Source organism: Varroa jacobsoni, unplaced genomic scaffold (assembly GCF_002532875.2).
Source record: "Varroa jacobsoni isolate VJ856 unplaced genomic scaffold, vjacob_1.0 scaffold_485, whole genome shotgun sequence".
Lineage (NCBI taxonomy): Eukaryota > Metazoa > Arthropoda > Arachnida > Mesostigmata > Varroidae > Varroa > Varroa jacobsoni.
Genome location: NW_019213387.1, coordinates 106,485 through 127,912, shown reverse-complemented (window position 1 = coordinate 127,912; position 21,428 = coordinate 106,485). Strand labels below are relative to the sequence as shown.

At 44.2% G+C, this 21,428-nt stretch overlaps 1 protein-coding gene across 1 annotated transcript in view; it reads left to right on the top strand.

Moving 5' to 3' along the window:
* Positions 1 to 21,428, top strand: part of LOC111260858 (cell adhesion molecule Dscam1) — a 133,841-nt gene that overhangs the window by 23,897 nt on the left and 88,516 nt on the right. Inside the window, 1 exon segment of the mRNA XM_086968484.1 lies at positions 6,647 to 6,842. Within this exon segment, the coding sequence (XP_086824610.1) occupies positions 6,788 to 6,842 (55 nt within the window). The 5' untranslated portion in view covers positions 6,647 to 6,787.

Below are 21,428 nucleotides of genomic sequence, written 5' to 3'. Positions count from 1 at the left end.
ATTGGACACAGAATATCTAGATAACGCCAATTATACCCGGCCCAAAAATGTTTGTTTGTAAAGTATTTATTCAGCTCATATTTTATAATTTTTTTATACTTTAAAATTATAACATTTTTGAAGCGGACCAGAATCGCCTGGTGCTTACAAGCCATGTCGAAAAAAGGGTCGGAATTAGCCATGTTGCGTTCTGAGCGTTCCATCTGTGCACTAAGAAGTATAATAATTCCCAGCGTATATTCCTCGCAAATCGATACTATACGACGCCAAATAAAAGTGTCCCGGAAGAAAACGGGAACGCCAATGTTTGATACATTGTTCCGTAAGCTGACTTATCGGGATTTCTGTCATTTGTTGACAGAAATATATATTGGATCCAGCGTAGTTCCCTGTTATCTCACTACGTGAAATCTGTCTGGACCCAGACATCCGGCCACGGCCTGTTGGATGATCAACATTGCGGGCCGCCTTTTCCAACCTGGTGACCAACAGGAGGCATGTCCTTTGCGGAATCTGCAAACCGCAAACATGCACCGTAAGGGCCCGTTCTGCTATTGTTGGTGTGGATCCAACGGCCATCTGCTGTACTCCCAGACAGAAGGATGATTTTTCGTATTTGGGCGAATGCAGACAAACTAAACCATTGAGAGCCGAAGAGGCTCTACAGTGTTGCTAACAACAAAAAGGAGGTGCCTTCACTCTTACGTGAAACTGCACCCACCTGGCCGATCTAGGAAACGAGTTATTAAATGGTAGAAGAGAAGCAAACAATTCAGTCCGACTGGTGATGGAATTTATTGAAGTATTAATTGTCATATGAAGAGGAAAAAGATGCTGTAGACAATATCATGTAGGTATGTCGAAAAAAATATAAGGCTTGAAAAATTTTACCAAAAATAAGAGCTCATTGGTCGAGGACGACTGTTTTAATCTCTTGTATCCATTAGAACGTCGACATCTTATGATATATTATAACTCGGGTGAAGCAGATACTTCAGCTGCCATTTAACAAAATTACATACGAACCGAAAAGTCAGTCACTGTAGTGTGCGCGTATACTAGATTGGATTTTCTTTAAGAATTTTAATAGAAGGCCGCAGCAATACCAAAGTAAGTAAGATATAGAAGCACAATGATAAGTGTTAGGACCTTCCAAGGGAGCTTGAAAGGTACAAATTTGGGTTCAACTAGCGGTAATCGAAAGGCCCTGTATGAATCATCAGTAAAACATAGTAACAGCGTAAATAGTTGTACGAGTTACCACCATTCCGGTTTGACAGTTTGATACCTGACCTAATGGCCTCGTTGGGTCTAGCGATATACAGCGCACCCGTCATGCACTCCATGGACGGAGTGTTGATACTTTGGGATACCCCTGTTACCATACGATACCGTCACAGAGAACTAGTTATGGAGATGCTAGCAGCTTAAAGCACTGCTAATTGGATTTGGCAAACAGACTGTTCCCTTCGTGCTTTTTTAGCCTTTAGTCATTTTCGTTCGGTTAGCTATTAAGTCAACATTGTGTCCTTTCTCCACAAGTTAAAGGGTGGCAGGCGCTGGTCGGCCAGCCTACAACAGCTGGATAAAAGGCCGTCGAAAATTACAATAAGGCTAGCTATTCTTTGTCGTAAAGTAAAAACAGAATGAGCGGCCGCCATTTTAAAGTTGAATATGTAGTATCATAGACAGCGACAGCAGCACTGGCGTTAGCTCTGGTGTAACGCGATCGTCATCTGAAAGTCCAGCAATGCCCCATAATTTGCAGGTGCACCTCATTCACCACCTTCTTTGCTGTCCGAAGACAGTTTTTGCTCGTTTCGTATAAATGTAACATATGTCACATCGCTTCGCTTCCCGATTGATTTTTCCATTGTCCCCTAATCCTAGTAAGGCCACCGTTGTTGCCAGCATGACTGACTCAACCAGGCCCCCATCGTTGAATACGCTGTGCAAAGGCCCAAACCAAATCCATCTGAGCTACTACATGCGGCCTTGCTTTTTGTTATGGGACTTGCGGAACGATTAAGAGAGGTTAAAAGAAGTTATTGCAAAAACAATGATAGCATCGGGGGCGTCGCGAACATAGCATTAACGGCACACGAAACTGAGGTTTACTAATGTCCTTCAGAGCGTTTATTACTCGTTTTGCTTCTGTCCCCCTCTTCACTGCAAATACGAATTGGTGTTGTAGAGATCCATGATGGTTACTTCTAAGACTGTCAGTAGAGACGAACCTTTCTACGTGAGAGCCCTGGAAAGGACTTAACTGGAGAATCGCCACGAAGACATCCACGTTGTACGGCTATACGATGTTTGAAGATGATATAGCTTCTATTTGTGACCAGAAGCTTCGCTGATTGTCATAGTTTCTGTTATCGACATTGGTAGCTGGTTGCATTAGCTATCCGATTGAGGCAATGCAAGTAAAGCTTTTTTGCATGGAAAGGTAGTAAGATTGGAAATTCGATAAGCTTTCCATTAGGAGGTTTTCCACAACGGTGTTACTGTTGCTGCTAATGCCGAAGCGGCTACAGACGACACTGACGCTACCGCCGCCAGCTTTGTTATCATATTCCAATACGAACCGCGAAAAGTATACATGGCCTTATAGATGTATCTACACACGCACAAATACAGCCGAAAAAGGGAGTAGCGAAGTGTAAACACACACACATATGCACTTATATATATATGAAAAGAAATAGATAGACTCAGTCACAGAGGGGCAGTCTGAAAGGAGGCAAATGATGATGCTGGTAAAAACAAACGAATTTGATCGTAAACGGAAGTCGATAACGGAACGCTATAATGAGAGACGACGAGCAAAACCAGCAGCATCAGTCAGGCTTTAAAGAAGCAGGGAAAACAAAAGCTGGCTAAATCAGAAAATAAAGAAGTAAGATACCTTCACACAGAATGTTTAATGCGTAGAGTTGCACCATGTATTTGCCATATGAGAAGCTGACCACCTACATAGGGTATGACCATCTTGTTATAAACAGCTGGTAAGGGCGGGCAAAACTTTGATGCATAGCCATGTATTAAGTACGTGTAGTTTATTTATTTAGAGTTTATTAGCTATAATAAAATAATTAAAATGGTAACGTTACGCTATAATTTAAGACTCATCTCTATTTCCACCAAATACTCGCCAAAGCAATACATGACACTGTTTCAATCAGGAACATGAAGCATATATTTGGTAGAGCTGCTGTAGATCTATGTCATGGCAAAATGTGTCGTAGCGTGCAGGACGTGAATTGCGTCGCGCTGATATCTAGCTGTTGCTTTATTGTAGTAAACAGCGACCATCGAAGCGACCGGAAAGAACCGGAGTGTAATGCTAGCAAAAAACAGATCGTACGACAAAAGGTGAATGCGAAGAAGATAAAACACTCTAATGTAATAGTAATAATAAAACAATATGTAATATAATAATAGAACAGACAGAAACAGCAGCGGAATATGGCTGCAGATCTGCATAGATTTCATTTTTACCATCCACATTGGCTTTTAGTAAGCGTACCTTGTTGATCGATGGCTTTGGCAAAGCAGAATGATCATGTTTGATGGCCACTCTTGCGAAGACAGACATGTCACTCAAATGTTGCCAATAACCTGATCACCAGAAACTTGCGGAACTAGTGTGCAAGTTGATACCACTTGAATCACTGACCACGATGAAGCTTTGACAGTGCTATATAAAGGCACTTCGTCCTACAAATGATTTTATGCTTTTTTGATAATCTACGAATACCGATATTTTGTGAAGAAAAAAACTTTCGAGTTTCACAATATACAAGTAAACAATGGGGATTCACTGAAGAAAGAAATTGTTTTTGGCGCAGATACAAGTGAAAACGGTACAAACACAGTAAGAATCAAAATAGGAAAGCAAACTCAAAAACATCTCGAAATATGTGCCATAAACATCTTATAAAGAAACTACTTACAACAAACAACATACGCATGAGTCGGTCTGTAATATTATATCTATGTCAAGTCGTCATTTCGCTTAGGTAAGGGCAAATGGCGGTTCGAACTCGCCTACGAACTCTCTGTAAAGATTTCCAACCTGCTTTACAGTAACACAGAGAACTAATAGTCTCTTCAGGCGGCCAAAATGAGAGCCAGGTAGCAGTCAGCCGAGGGGGAAGGGCATCCGGGTGCGTGAATGTCCGTGTTGTTTGTGGTGGACGGAAAAAAACGGAAAGGCGAGGGCATTGAGGCATGTCCCTCTAGGAATGCCCGCGAGCGGAGCTGTCCGTAGTCTATCATGCATATCGTGTGCATCGTCGTCCTTGCGACGACATTCCTACCCTTGCGCTCTACACCGTTGCCCCGCCGCATGCCCAGCTTTCTGTTCGCTTAGCCCAGATAGCCAGGACTGAAGTCCTTCGCGTGTCTCAAACACCGCCTGCCCGAAAAACGTCGTCTGGCCGTTGCTGGCGACAAGTCCCGGCAACGGCACCCTTAGACTACTTTGCTCGAATACAGCGACCACACGTTGGATGCTAAATGAACTTTCTTCGTGCAAGATCCGAAATATCTACTGCAACACGATTATTATTGTTTCTCTCTAGATTACGGAGTAGAAGGCCATCGGGTTTACTCCTGTCGCGTGAGCTAACGTGCATTTCGACCCAGAGCTGCACTGGTTCGGTTACCCGTCGTCTGCTAAGCAGACACGCTGAAAAGGTGCCAACGCCACGAACAATGAAAGCTCATGACAGCTAGCCAAAACGATGCTGCTCTATATTAAAGCATCGCTACTATGATGAACAGATGCCTAAGGGTAGTATAAAAAAATCGTTATTCTCTACCTTTCTCATTTGTCCTTCGCCCCACAGCGTGAGATGGCTCTATTTCCGTTAGTACCGCTACTGCTGCTGTACCTTGCCCGTTGCAACTCACTGAAGTCTTGATGGTCTCTCTTCTTGTCTTTAATAGGCCCTAAACGCGAGTGGCCTGATAGGCTTCACTTTAAATCCAGAGGCTTTAAGGCGTGGTCTGATTGCCATTCACAAACGGCCGTTGCGTCGGTCGGCCAGTCGACCTGATTTTCGTGGGACACAGCCTCTTTTGTCGTTACTACTACTGCTGCCGCCTGCGTCGCCACCGTCATTGAGGTCGTAGAAGAAGTGGTCGCTGGCGACTCAGCCGCTAGCCAACCTGAGCTAACCTTACGAGGCCACTTGGACTTACGAACCACGTCCAAGCCATTTTGCCCTTAGCCGCGCCGTAGCTGCTACTGCTGGTTTTGGCAGTGACGCTGCTGGCTTAGTCACGCGCTAGGCCACCAACTACTGAACGACGCCCAAAGCTTTGACAACGTCAGCAAGTAACTTAGAAACCACGCAACCGCCCTGTATTATTATTGCGCCTGCTGCTTAGCGCTAAAGTCGTACACCTATTCCCTTTACAACGACGACGACGACCGCGAGGGCTGGTGGCACGGGCCATCTTTATCATTTCATGTTTGATGAGAGTGACGCATTACATGAATAGGATGCATTGAGCATGCTTTTCCTGGCCATGCAACTCAACAACGAAGCATGCAACTCATCAAGGGCTGAAGGATAACAATTTAAAAGAATGACTAGCCGTGTATAAAGCATAATCTTCTTACTTTATACCCAGCATTATGTCCAATTAGTTGCAACTAGGTGGTGTGAATTGGGGATCGTCCGATCGGACCCACGGAATATGGCAAGACGTATCCAAGATCAGCAGCGGGTTGCAGAGTCTCCAATTTAAAGCTTATTGCTGTGTCGAAGAGATGGCAGAGATTGAAAGCTCTTAGCAGAATGTACCGTGTTAGCTCAGAGTCCGAGTGCAAAACCAACGAACACAGGAGTGATTTGATGAAGTTCCTTATTTACGTCTCATTAAAATAGGCCAACCACCGTTATGGAAGATGAAGCTTGGAGCTTGGAACGGCTATTATACATCATAGAATGTTAAATCGTTTCGCTCCCGCCACCCAGTTCGTTAACCGCCATCTCGTTCCACACAGACCTTCTAATGAAAACGTATACGAACTGCGCGATCTGCTCCATTTACGTAAATCCGCTTTTGTGGTAGTTGCAACGGTCTTGCTATAAGCAACATGATCCTTTTAGAAGCAAGCAGCCTTAGTCTCAATAAGAGGTACTCTTAAGTACAACGTTAACAATGAGATGGTTTAAAGCATCTACTAACCAAATCAAATGTACGGATTTGTTCTTCTCCTACAATGAATCCATACAATGAATGTCAGTTTAAGTATGGTGGGACATATTCCGCTGGTACTAATTTTTTTAGATGTAGATACCTAGTTAATTAAAGTTCACGTAATTTATTTATTTATCGTTGGTGTATAAAGCCGTATTCGATGTTGACCCTGTAGCCCTCCTCAAGGGACATCTGCTTACTAAGTAGCAGATTGATTGATCAGATGAATGGGCAGATGATAATATTTTCACAATTTTTATTTACTAAGCCAACGATGTATAAGTAAAGGAAGACCAAACAGGAGGTATGACTGATAATGTTGTGGGATCGTGCTCAGATAAACGTCGTAAAACATTCCGTCTACCATTACGTGTACTCGATTTCTCATTAAACTTCTTCTGTTCCTTTGCTCTGTTTTTTCTGTTTGCAGGATTTCAGGACGGTCACTTGTTGAGATGAGTGAAAGCGGTAGGAGCTGGTGACAGCTTCCCTCTTTTGCGAACGGCTGACGAGAGGGAGGATCACGTTCCCACGTAGTTAAGCGAACTCTTCCCTCTTGCCAAGTGGCGCCATGAAGATCGACATCGGTGTTGGCCTGCTTTTCGCACTCGTGTGTTGCGTTAAAGGTACACATATTGGCGTTATATGCAGACATGCGTATGATAGATATTGATATATGTCAACGTGCGTATTGCACCTTTCTTGCTTAGACTGTCATCTGGCTCAAAGCAAAGTTATCAGCATAAAAGTTGTATCACATACACTAATGAAAAGTTTCGACGGCAAAAGCTCAAACGATTAAAATACGAAGCTTCAAGTAGCGTGTTCTTTAATTTGATACCTATTTGCTTGTGGAATGCTTGGATGAATCCTATATATCTTAAATAAGGTACCTGATTGACAGGAAGATCGCCTAAGACATTTGGCAATCCGAGCTAAAGCCATATATGAGAATTATCCCGAAAAAATGCAAATGATGGGAGACAGGCTCTGTGGAACAAACCTAAATTTTTGCAGCAAATTGTAAATGCCCTATTAATATCCAAAAGACTAGTACTCTGTCTTAAATCGCCAACATCTTCTCCGTTATCTCGTCTAATTTCAGCTAAATTTTGCCTACATGGACGCAGAGGTTCGACCACAACAAACTACATTCCATTGGTCAAAACCATCTTATCAACAAGTTGCAACTGTGACACTCCCGTCGCTAAACATGGCTTCCGTTTTCTTTCTTCGAGTTCGGTCAAATCAACTTGCACATATATAAGAATGTCTGTCTAGCCAGTGATGTGACCGTTCCTTCTCTTTGCTTTGTAACCCACAAACCTTTGCTGTCGTTATCGTTACACGACAATACCACATGGCGTACTTTTTTTGAACCCACCATTATTACGCCGACAACTGGCCTGCGCGACAACAGCCATCTGTCCGACGACCGTTTTACGGTCATCAACGCCAATACCACAGTCACAGTCACCGCCAGACACCGCCTTCACCACGCCGCACTACACGCACTATATCCTGTCGCTACGGCAATATGACCTCACTCGGCCAATGTCCTTCTCTCTGTTCAATAAAGGACTCGCTCACCAGTCTCTCCCTTTTATCCCCCATTCTCTCGTTTTCCCCTTGCGCCGTTGCCGCTCCCTCTCTTTCGCCTTCAACTTCTGTGGCTTCCGCGCCTCGATCATTCCGCCGACTGAGAAGCTGTAGTGCTGGCTGTGGCACACGCAGCTGATGTCATATCCGTGACGAAGGTGGTTTAATGTTGTAACGTCATGGTCGTTGTTGCTATTGCCCTTGTGCTTATGGTTGCATTCTGATAGTCTATTCAGTCAGCACAACCATTTCTATGTGGCTGTCTCGACAGAGGCAGCCCGTGACGTAGCAGCGACCATTGCCACCGATATCTGAGGATCGACGTCTGCATTTGCTCCCGGTGCTGCGCTTGCTTCGTGGGTCTCTTTTGGTTGGCGCTGACGAAATCTCTGTTCGGTCGGTCGTGCTGGTTGCCGTTCCCGCCGAGCAACGGCCGAGCAATTGGGCTGCTGTTAAAGGGAAATGGCGAATCTTGGTGGATATATTTAATAAAGAAAATCACCTTCCAGACTGCGTTAGCCCCCATCTGGCCGATGGCTAATGGAGAACTGGCTGGCTGCCTTTGCTGCTGTTGCTACTGTCATGATGATAACAGCGACTACCAGCTACCGTTGGGTCGCTAGTGCGCCTGGGCTTGCCGGGTCGCTGCCACTACTACTATAGATGGCACTATATCGACAAGTCTGTATGTGCGTACCACGATATGCTGGAAAAGTGGTGGTTGCAAGCGAACAAGCAAACGGAACAGAGCGAAGACGAGGGGTCGTCTAATGCCGTCGATAGCGATGCAACACAGTTGTAGTACCATAGAATGTCTGATCAATGAGAAGCCCAACGAAAACGAGCTTAAAAACCATCCATAAAGCGGTTATATTGATATGTCCAAGGCGGGGAGAGTGGACACTCAGGAGAAGGGCGCTTTGTAGATGCTTACTTTATTTTGCCTGAAAGCTTCCGATGGTACGCCTCCTGCAGAGGTAAAACGATGGATGGCACTAGGCTCCTTTGGACCTAAGCTCGTCACCCAACGGGGAATTCCTTTCAGTGATTCACTGCAAAATGCACCAAAAAACTATCGTCCCTGCTATTACAACGCGATGCACGTGATCGAAGATAGGCAGGCCATCGAAGCTGGCAGTATTATGCGACAGGGCACGACGATGGCTGGCACCGAAATCTTACAGACAGTGAACGTATATATATATATATATACTGTTTGCGAGCAACGCGAAACCGAAGAGAGGTAAATCACTCGTCTTGTAGACCGACCAGACCAATCAACCCGACTGGCGCCGGCAAAAAACGAATGACTGAAGTTACGCTAGGAACTGGGGGATTGAAGTAACTATAATGTCAACAGGTCGCTCTTACCGGAGACGGGGTGAAATCACAGACGACCAAGAGAGAATTAACCCAGCAGCCACGTTTGACTTATTCTCAAGGGTCAACAACAGCTAGCTTATCCCCATGGTCCTGCCTGTTCGTGTAGTCTTACTTCGCTCTTTACGATAAACATAAAGCGTCTACTTGCAGTACAAATAGTAAGGATAGTGATGGTAGGGGTCATCGTAACAAGGGACAAATCGGGGTCGTAGAAGCTCTGTCACACGCAGAGACGACAAGTGACAAGAAAGCAATGCCTAGAAACAGTGGCACCAATAACAGAAATGCAGTAGTGGTAAAATTTAGTCCCTTTTCCCATTGCGCAAGATACCCCCATCGTAAGCAATAAGATAGAAGAGGCGAATGGATTAACAGAAGCTACAAGCGTTTCCTTCGATATGATGTTGCTTTCTGCTGCAGTCGTTCGCCTAACAGCGAGCGGGCAAGGCATTGCCAGGAAGAAAGCCCCTTCTTAGTTGTCGTTGATGCAATCGGAGATAAGTCCTTTTTCTTGTCCGGCTCTTTCTTGTCTTCCCAGATCTTAGTCACTTGCGTTCAGCAAATTCGACACCAGTCATCCACCACCCCGTACTACTTCGTAATCTCCGAACACGTCCGCCGGACTCATAAAGCTCACCCGCGGGGCTAAAGGAGAACTCAAAAACGACGAGCAAAAAGGACCAAACCTGTATTGTGGCCAAAGAGCAAATCAGCTGAGGCTCGCCTAAGGCAAAACCCTACTTACTTTTGCCTTTTTCTAGCTAAGAGAGAAATTCCCTACATTTCTTCGGAAAAAATACTAACCCATAACGGACCAAGCGAGCGAATGACCCATAGGCGCGTAGTATCTATTCATTGTGGCGGCACCAAGTACTTTTTTTGGATGAATCTGTTTGGTGCTACTACCCGCCCGTCCTTTGGCGGCCCCTAGTTCAGTAGATCTGGATATCTGTTTGATATTTATAGTGCAAAACAAGATTGAAGAGGTGGAAAAAGAGGAACTGAAGAGCTCAAATGGGATGATGCAAGGAGGCGCCAGCGAGAGTAAGTGATATAGACGTTCTGATGGACGAAGCGAACTGCTATACTGTGTTACACGATGGCAAAAAAAAGACAGGGATATAGGCACAAAGTGGCTTAATATCTAACTACGCCAGTAAATATCTTACCGTATTGCAGGGAAGCAATGGAGTTCACGACTGGACTCACCTCTTATTAACTGCAGGATGATTTCTGTAGGAGTGGTAAGAGTGCTCATGAGTCGAAGTACAGAGTGATCACAGAAACTCCAACTTGTGCCTGCTGCACAAGCTGCTTGTTCCTTAGTGCACAAAATGGAACCCCAGACTAAACATTATGGCCAAACAAAGCTCACAGCGATGTCAAACATTCCAATATAAATATTAGCTTTAGCAAGATGATATCGGTTTACATAGGCTACCGAGAGGCGGTTCATCCATATTTCCACAAAAATGTCCTTTATTTTACCCGAATTGTTTAATTTAGGTGCATCCAAATTTTTCCATTTACCAATGCGAGTAATAATAATGTTAATGAGCAAAATAAATGAGGTACACGAATCGAGTGACGAACATTATTTGGGGTGCGACAAGCTAGTGAATTAATTGCGCGTCCTGCAAGAACATTCCGAAAGCTTTGTCCTGCACACCTCTATAAATCCTACTGATGTGTCTGTTCTATCTTGACAGATCGTAGCATTTCGTTTATTCAGTAGTTAGGGCGCTTCGGCCAGTATTTAATCAGTCACGACCAATTTAGCCATCAACTAAAGTTGAATCATTTCTCTGCATTTCGACCCATTTCAGAAAAAAACACGACTCAATAAGTTCAATTAATTTGGTCTGTTGCTAACATAAAGGCGGGAGAGAGATTTCTATTATTATTGCTGAACGGCTAACACGAGCCGAAGTCATCTCATTTTCTGGTTTGATTGCATCGGTAGTAACTTTTACTTACTGATGACTTCACAGTAGAGGATTGTTCGTTGTTATTCCCCTCCTTTGTTGTTCCCCCATACTCGGTCTTTAACTTCCCTCAAAGACTGTAGCTGATGCAAGAATAGAAGTTTGGGGATACTCCCATTTCGATCGTTGCGAAATTAAGGGCGTTTCGCTCACTTGCTTGCATGTATGCCGAATCTCTTACTACTGTACTATGTGGCGTCACGAGCAAAATCAAGGCCAGAGACCTTAAGGACGTATACCATTAGTACGAGTCTTAGCTCAGTTCCTCACAAAATGTACGAGATCAAGGAGCACTAGCTCAGCTTTATTTCTCGTTCGCTCCCGCTGGTGCGTTGCCTTTCTTCCTGTTCATCGCGACAGGATAGCGAAGAAACTTCGCTACTCTCTGTGCCTAAACAGCTGGTTCCATAATATTCTATCAGCGCCACCATCTACCCAGCGCGTTCATTTACGACTAACTTCACAGCGGGTTGCGTAGGCGATTTGGCTTTCATTGAATTTTCTAACCATACTTCCAATCTCATCCGATGCGCTCTGCACAGTTCAACATCATCTCGTCGCAAGAAGGCGAAACGCTTGCGCGTTCCCGTTTTTAGCTTGGAGATCGCAGTCTTGCGAACAGCGTCAATTGTCTGGATGAATGCGCTCAAAATGAGTGAGGGGATTAACTCTATCCAAACCGAGGAGGCGGAGTAGCCATAGAGGATAGTTCTGACGGTGCGATGATGATAAGACTGTAATTTGTGCTTCGTCGCCGCTCTGCGCCCAATGCTGTCGCGCTTTCGACACGTCCCATCATGTCGACAGGGGGTCTGATTCAGTCATGACGCAAAGCTGAGGAGCTTCATGACTGGATGTATGAGCCAAGATTGATGCAAGAGAAATTTGAAGAGGCGAAGGGAGAACCCAAACAAGCGTGCAGAGATTCTAAGGAGAACTGGTAGCTGAAATGCACCACTCGTAGTCGGGAGACCCGCTCTGTTGAAATGTCATACATGTAGTGCACCTGCACCCTCATTACCAATCCATGCTTCTAATCCTGATCATACATTTTCCCCAAGAACCCAATATCAGTCAGTGTGTGAGCCAGGACATAGGCTTCTCTTTACCTCACGACAACTCTGTATGAAGACGCCGATGCCTAATTAGATGATTCGCAATGCGCTGATTCAGAGGCACACTATAGATAGGGACACACGTTGACACATATACTCAGAGACTCGTCCAAAAGGAATACATTGCACGACAGGACACGTCTTGTAGACTCCCTGACAAAGGCAACTTCATGATATATTTACACGACGGGTAGAGTTTGAGTGAAGGTAGATATGAAAATAGACGGGCGAGGGTTGATACACTACTACAGACTTCACAGTTGTCGTCGTGCTATTGTTATGGCGGCGTCGCTGGAAAACGCCTCTGACCCGTTGACCTTCAAGTGTATGACAGCGTAATGTATGAAGTTAGCTGGGTGCAACGTACGACTGCATGTCGCTGTACGCCTCTTAGGTATAGCCATTGCTGTCTTCGTCATAAAGGTATCCGTGTTTTCCTCACACGCTCTAACAAACCTGTGAAGGAAGATGTCTACGTTCGTCGTTCTCAGCGCCGGACAAACAGGGACAGGGTACAGACGAAAGGGAGGGAGAGAATGAAGATCAGATGTAGAAAAAAAGGGACAGCTGTGCTCTCGCGTAGAGCTCCCGCAAAGTTCACGAAGTCGCTTATTTGCTACGCCTACTACGAAGGCAGCGACTACTGTAGCTGCTGCTATTTCTGCTAATGTCAAACCCCACAGCGGAAGTCAAGTTGACACCTAACACACTAACTGGAAACGGGTATGGAGACGAAGTAAAGCGACGACGACAGCAACAATAACAGCACGCGCATCGCATCGTCACAACGGTGATGATGACAGCAGGAATGACGGCGAATGCCCTCTAAAGCGGAAAACTTGAAGAAGCAGCCGCTGGTTACCGATCAACCGACCGTAGCGGCCATGTGCGGTAAGCGAAAACGCGAGGGATGGCAAGCTAACTAATAAAAGGAGATGGCAAGCGGTACTGCACAAAATGCGTGTCCCCTATATGACGTCTTTTCAAAGGGTCACTCTTATGTGGTCATATACTGCTACACAGACACCAACGTGGGGAGAAAATGGCATGACAGACCAAGCAGGCACCACTGCTCACAACGAAGTCATAGGCGAGGCCACAAGTAGTTGAAGGGGGAGCCGGAGACGGCAATACAACCGTTTTTGTGACCATCTGTACTCCTCCGCCTGCGACCGTTAGTACCAATACAAGAAATGAACGCTGTTGGAGGTTAGGCCAGCCCCTGCGTCAACGGCTGGTTGGATGCCCCGGGGGTAACTGACGCGGGCGACAGCATGGTGAGAATGAGTGACTGAGAGAGGCATGAGCGTTGCGAGAACGACAAGCGATCTACGCGCCGGCAAAGAAGTAACACCGGTGGAAAGACGGGCACGAAGGCCGCCCTTTTCCTGGGAAAGGAACATACATTGTTACGAGGAAAGCATAACCGCAGAGGCACTGATGGCTGTGTTGTTGACAGCCCCCATAGCGGCAATTGCGTAGTAGTAGTAGCGGCAGTGGTGAAACGGGAAACGGGGGCAGCCACGGAAAGTAAACAGAAGCAGTACAGCTACCACATATACATATAAACACATATACACACGTACACGCAGACCAAGACACTCTGGCCTAACTAAAGCAAGCGGGAAAGGCACGGGAATTGTGGCGAATACATAAGGCAGAAGCTGTAGTAGCAGCAGGCTGCTACCAAGCAACGAAGCAATGGCAGGAAAGCGCATCGTCTAATGCGATAGCGTAGGAGGGATTGTCTAGGATGGTGGCGTTGCAGGAAATAAGGCTGAGGAGGTTAAGGATTTACATATAGGGGAAATCTAAAATGACAAGTAAAAGTGGCTATGGCGGCAGACCGTGCCTGTCTTCTGAGCGTGATAGACATCAGCTGAGTGGCATTACGTGTGCCTGTCTCACTTGGGCTAGCCAATAGGAAATACGATGGGAGAAGACAGCGTAAAAGAGTATGAGAGTGACTAACAAGAAACACTTTCGGAGAGCAAGACAAACTTCTATAGTGGATAACGTAACCGCGAGGACAGCGAAGCCTCGTCACATTACAGATCGACATATGAGCCAAGTAGCTAACTTATCGATGACTCAATACATGCTGAGATGATGAGGGGTGAGTGGCGATACACCCGCGCGGCTATTTTGCATATGGAAGACGCTGTGGTGGTGGTGCTGCTGCTACGGCTGTTTCCAATAAATGTTCATTATATATAATATTTCGATAATAAGATCACATAGTATAATACAACAGTGTGTCTCGTTCAAAAATGAGTATCAGTGTCTAACTTCTAATTTGCATTACAGGTCACAACACGGTGAAAAAACACAATTACAAATACAAAACACAATTTGTGTACATGAAGGTCATGAGAGAGGTTCTGTCGCCGCTGCTATTGTATGTGTCAGGTAGCTGCATATAAAACGACAGACAAATAAAATCCAGTATAAAGATGAGATATATTTATTGATAGAGCTTTTTGGGGACAGAGGAACCACCATATTAGTGCAGGACTATGCATTTTTATCACACGGTTGACAAATAAGAAAAACTTGTAGTGGCTTGATTTATATTGGAACTTCGATTCGAGGGCCTTCGTGACTGGTAAATAGTGTGTGCATTAGGGACCGCTTTTGGCGAATGACAAAAAGCTTCGTGAGCGCTAATTTTCTATAAAGTCAAGCTCGCGAAACCCTAACGAAGTTATTCAATATAGTTAGAAGAACTGCTGTTGCCGCAGTGTTGTTGATGTAATCTTCTATTGCTGCTAGTCTTAAACTGAGTTTCTTTTCATATGCTAAGGCTTCAATGTTTACTTCATGTTACTAGACAAATATTTGAAACTGTAACATAGCAACATTATAAAATGGATTGATCTGTGACTAACATGTCAAACTACATTGGATAAAAAGGCAAAAACTAACCATAGAATTTCGTATGTATTAGATGCTAATGTTGGCCTTCCTTTTCAGTAGGCTCAATGTAGCATAGACATAGCTTAGGCTATCCGCCTGTCGCCACAATTAAATATTCATCCCTGTGTCTCGCTGGGGATTAACATACCTTCTATCTTCGCTCGTCCAAAGCTGTCCACCCGTAGATTTGTCCTAAGGTTTCTAGTAGCTTCGCTGATACTGCGAGGTTAATTGGAGAGAGGCGAACTCGAGAGACACGCCCATTTCATAGGGTGCCAAAAGCCCCAGGCACCAAGGGCTGAGGAAGGTCTCTGTTGACGCGCTTCATCATTTTACTGGTAGGGTAAGATCCTCCTGTTGCGGTAGCCGTTCTGGTTTTGCCTTCTAATACCGTTGATTACAGGTACAGCGACCGATATATACCTTTCGGTTATAACAAAATACATGTGTCAATCTGTGTATAGGCATCTCACTCAAAGACCTATACCTTCATAGGAGCGAAGACGACATATTCTATTTTATGCTTCTAACATCTGTTTCATGTAGAAATGATGATAATATATATAGGCTATGATACCGGGCCTAAAGTTGACTCCTATGGGGCCTCGTTATCCATCTTAAATTTTACGGTTAGGTTTCGTTTAAAGCATTGATTTTCACATGCCGGGCGAACCTTTCACGGAAGAGCACTTTTGCAGGAGGCTACGCCTTAGAGCATTAAAGTTATTGTAAATGGATTACAGGTGCCCTCCCGATAATCTGTTCTGTCGTATTTAAAGAAGTATGCCCTCTAATGTACTTAATTTGCATTTAGTAAATTAGCCTTAAAACAAAATGTCCCAATGGCTTCAGAGTATCATAAACTTCCTACATATTTTGAGCGATCTAAATATCAAGTGGTAGTCGATTGATTTTAAATTGAGCCAAACGTACAATGTTTGGGTGTGGCTGATATAGATACAGAACGAATAAAAGCGGATAACAAGAGTTATGGAAAGCATTCTGTGGTACTATGCAGACTAATTATCTGTTGAAATTTACTTCGCGTAATGGACTATAATTGGGGCAATAGGTTCTACGGAAGTGGCGACCTTACAGTTGACGTCTTAATTAACGTTTAATATAGTATATTAAACGATAGGTAAAAGCATCTAGCTTTTCAAATCAATAAAATACGCGACTACCTCTTCTTTTTGACGCATGAACAAGCCAAAGTCTCGGTGAGTCTCCCTTTGTGCATTCGCAGATAAATATCGTGAAATATTGTAGGACGATCACAATAACAAAAATGCATATATTCACTTACGCCTGAGTTTCCCAGTACTGGCACACTTCGCAGTAGACACAGGTGTAGGAGGAAAGTTGTGTCGAGCGAAATGACAGCTCACTCGTCATCTTTAAGGATAAGGAGTTTCTAGAAATGCTACATATTTTCTCCCGCCCTGTATTCCTTTTTCTATCCGACTCACATAGCACAAACGTTATAAACTAGCTGGTTGACTGTTTTTATAGTCGGTAGCAGGCTATCTCTGTTTAGGCAGAGACCGTTTAAGGGGTCGGAGGCCGTCGAAGTGCATTTGGTTGTCTGCCTGCTAGGCAACCCCCACATACAACAGGAGTATAGGCATTAGGAGCAGACGGAGCGACAGTAATAGTAGCAGCTTGGGGTGGGCGGCGTTCGTCCTCGTGAATCAGAAGCGAAAAGGCACCACTTCCACCTTTCCTTTCCTATCACTTGAATTGGACTGCAATTCCAACATTAAACCGACCCCCCCCCCCCCCCACAACGTTCTCGCTGCTCCACGGGATACCACCCCTGGCAGTTGGGAGAGTCACAGTGCTAACACGTTGCAGTATATGCTCCACATCGAGCCTTGAAGTTGGCTTCCACTTCTGCTATGGATACAACATCCCATAGAGCAGGCAAAACAGTGCTGCAGCGTACCAGACTGGTGCCAGTAACGTTTTAGTCCGTAAATATGGTGGGCATTCCATGCACATATACATCTGTGCTTGCATATACGTGAAGGAAAATGATATCACAACACCAGCTGGGTCGTATTCTCATCTTTTCCGAAAACGTTACTATGAATAATTCGTAAGGTTGAACCGTGAAAGTAGAAGAAGAAAAGCTTTCTAAATGACTATTTAAAAATGCGTCCCCAAAAATTTAGATGTCTATCCTTCGATATTCGTATATAACCTTGTAGTCTACTTAGCTAATTCTATAGTCCATCTGCCCATTGTCTAGTCATTGCGCTCCGAGCCTCGCTTTCCATCCGTTTCAAGAACCGCATCACAGATTCCTCACTGCGTCCGCCTCTGCCTGCCATGGGTATCTTTTCCGCTAAATATATGAATATAACCCACCTTTCTTATCGGCGTATTTGTAACGAAAGCAGCATAAGCGAAAGAAAAATCCTATTCGTTTACACAAATTTCGGTGGGTCAGACAAGCGAACAATTGGAGCCAGGCGAAGCTTCAAGCGTTTTGAGTCATCCCTGTCTACCTATTTACATAACTGACACTTCCGTTTTTCTCGATCTCACTCTTCGTTTCGCCCATGCGTTTTATTCCATGTGCCCATGCCATTCAAGTTATTTTCCCTTTTACCGTCTTCTAAGCATAATCTTCAGTGGCCACTCAACTAAGTGGCGGTCTTTGCAAGCAGCCCTACCTTCACTATTTAAGAAAAGGCGTTAAGTGATACTGTAAGGAAGGGTCGACGCAAATCAAAAAAATGCTAAGGCAAGCTTCAGTGATTCCGTTGGTAAAGCTGCTTAGTCAACTGTGACGAAAAGGGATTTTTTCGGTGCCATAATCGTTACTATCTTATCGTAGTTGTCTCTGCTACAGCCTACAGAAATAGGTCAAGGCAGGCCTCGATAAGGTAATCATGCAAATTAGTTCATAGCTCCGGATGCTTGTAATTCGATGGAGAAAGGTTTAGGTTATACGTAAGACGCACAAATAAAACTTGCTAACAATCCGTCGGAATCCTTAAGGTAACTAACGATTTTTGAAGCTGAACGTTACCATAGCAAGGTTACGTCAAGCGATCGTTTATTTCTCCAGGGCCTTATGTCCGAAATGGTAGAGGGCAGGGGCGCGCTGAAATATCCTTCTAATCGTCCTAATATATGAATTACGTGCATGTAAGCGAATCATCAAAACGCTAGTGATTATTGAATGACAACGGCCAGGTGTTGTATATGACGTACATTCATCGAACACGATCATCGGTTTTGGATTTTATGCGGGGGCATCTGTCGTCGTAATGTCGGGTGAACCTATCTATCCAGCGCTATCCACTCAGATCAAAAAGTGTTCAAGTGGATCCTTGAATGAAATAGTTCCGCTATCAGCTATATTTCGCGCACGCAATACGACTTACTTGAAGCAATTTAGACCCACTCCTCCGAAGTGGTAGTTACCAGACGAGCGGAGTACTACTGATAAACGATTTGGCTGATTCTGTGCTACTGTGAAATATCAGCCATATCGTGTTGCCAGTGGAGGCCGTCCATTAAACTTTGATTCGCTATTTCAGCGTCACAATCGTCGACGCAATCTGTCATTATCCCCGCTTCAGCTTTTATCGGCTTGGCTCTTCCTCTGACGATTTTACCAGTTCGCTTGAATGAAGACTAACTAGTTCTAAGACTTAGAGGATGTAGCAGACAACATTGATGTCATGGGAAAGTAGGCGCCACTGATACCATTGTTCTATTGACTTCGATGAGACTGATTTGTGTGTGAGAATAATGCAAACGCTCGACAATCATTATCATTCATTCAGTTAATTACTAACGGAACTTCTATAGCTAGCTATATAAACCCCCGAATCGAGATGCGCCTGAACGACAGTTGGTATCGAGATGAATCGTGTTTGCCAATAAATAATCTTCGCAATTTTATTCACACCTAGGCTGATTTAAGGTCTGGTTGTTTCTCTAATTACATACGGACCTGTATGGAAAATCTCTGCTTCTAAAGCCTTTAGCGCATTTGGATTCGTTATAATGGTATACACACCATATTGTTGGGTTAAACCGTTTATACATATAGATATATAGGTAGCATACATGATGGCTAATAACCACTGAAAGATTGTTCTAGGTGACGAGATGGCGAGGAATAATACCTAGGGACAATCCAAGATCAAGCATCTCAGCCCCCTAATGTCACTCAGTACTTTTGTACGGTAACGAAACAATTTGTTTTTAATACGAACTCCCAAATCTGAAATTTACCATATCTGAAACTATAAAAGCAGAGTTCAAAGGATTTTGTTCTCTATGTAGCTACGCAATACAACCCCAACTCGTCGCCTAAGATCCCACTAGGCAGACAAGATGATGCTGGCTTGTACAGGACCAAACGAGCTTAAGTAACAAAGGTGAAGAGCAGAAATCAAGCAGCAGGCAGTTTCGCTTTATGGTGTGGTATGATTTTGACTATACCCGTTGGAAAAGCAGGCATATAGAGGAGTAATGCAGATATAGATGCTATGGGATTCGAGATAGACAATCTACAACAAGGAAACACCAACGAAAAACTAGAGTGCATTTATTTAATGTGGCTGTCTAAGGTAACTGTGAATATAATACGTACATACACAATGTATTTATTAATCACATATCAGGAATAAGAACGCTGGCAAAAACAGGTAAAAGACAGGCTTACTACGCGAGTTACAATACGCTAGCTCAGTTGCAAATTTAGGCACAACCATCAGATAGATAGGCTGCCTGCGCATGTTTTGTAGGCCAGTGGCGCTTTTTCAAGCAGAACTTAGTTAAGAGAATTAGCAGGACATGCCATAGGCTTCAACCTTACATATGAACAATCTCAGGGTAACTAAGAAAAATGCGGCATATATGGTTTAATAAAAAAAAAAAAAAGAAGAACCTCGTTTGAGCTTACGTTTAAGCTGATACGGGCTTCCAAGTAACCATTGAATATTGGTCTTTGCAAAAGTGCCTATGATTTACTCTTTGGCCGTTCTTGCGATTTGACAAATCTATCAAAGCTAGTTGTTAAGGTTTGCATTATTTTAGCTTTCTGTAGACCTAAAGAAATTTTTTTTCGTTTTCTACAGCTGAAACCTCATGGACACAACATGGTTCACAGCGCAACACCCGACGCTGATGAACGTTCAGATTAGCTTAAATTAGTTCTCCGTTTAGTTGGTGGTTCTCAACGAATCGGAGACATCCAATCTCAATCGGCTTCTTTTCGGTTTTGAAATATCGACTAAGCTAGTGGAAAGTAGTTGCTGCTTTCTTGAAAGTTGCTGTGTGTCTCCCGCCTGTAGGCCCCTTACCCCACCGCAGCCTCAAGTACCACTGACCTGCGATCCTCCTACGATGGCTAAGCGACCATGGCGGCACAAGGATATAACGCATTCCAACGGACCAATTGGACCAGAAAGGGAGCACAAAAAACGGCTTCTTTTAGTGTGGGTAGGGTTCGTTTGAACGCCGATGTCGCCTCATCCTGTCCCTGGTTTTGCGCTCCAGTCTCCTCGCCACCTGTGTAAACCTTCTCTATGCCATAGGCATCTACTAAAAACACCATTTTTAGCCTCAGTTCCTAGACCATGCTAGATGTGGAGCACCGCTTACAAACGGCTCGGGGCAACCTGCTTATGTCCAACAGCGGCTCCTGCTTTTCGTTTCCCGACACGAATTCGACATAAATGTCAGAGTCGGGTTCGTCATCCTCTAGACGTTTGGCCCTGCTGCCGCTATTCACTGGAGGGCAGAATCTGTTCTTAAAGAAAAAGGTTCAAATATGGCTGTAACAGATAGGCATTACACAACTATATATATAAGGTCGAGGCGCACTTGTGATTTTTTCTATTTATATTTTGAACTGAGTGAAAAATAAGCTTTGTGTTTGCTTCCCCACAATCTTTCATTCTAATCCAACAGTCTTCATTTTTCTTTTCCCAGACTTTGACCAACGACCATGAGCCCATAAATATCTGTAATCTGTTTCTAAAATCCAAGATACCTATTTAATATGGTTAGCCTATGGTACATGTTTATCAAATCTTATATAACAAGTTGTGATCGACTGCACTAAACGTAGCGAACGTTTAGACCATGCAGATCATACGAATGAGTACTGAGCAAAGATGCTTAGTGGCGATTACAAGTGGGAACTCACCAGAGGTTAAAAAGCCATCTCTATGTACTTTTACAATGC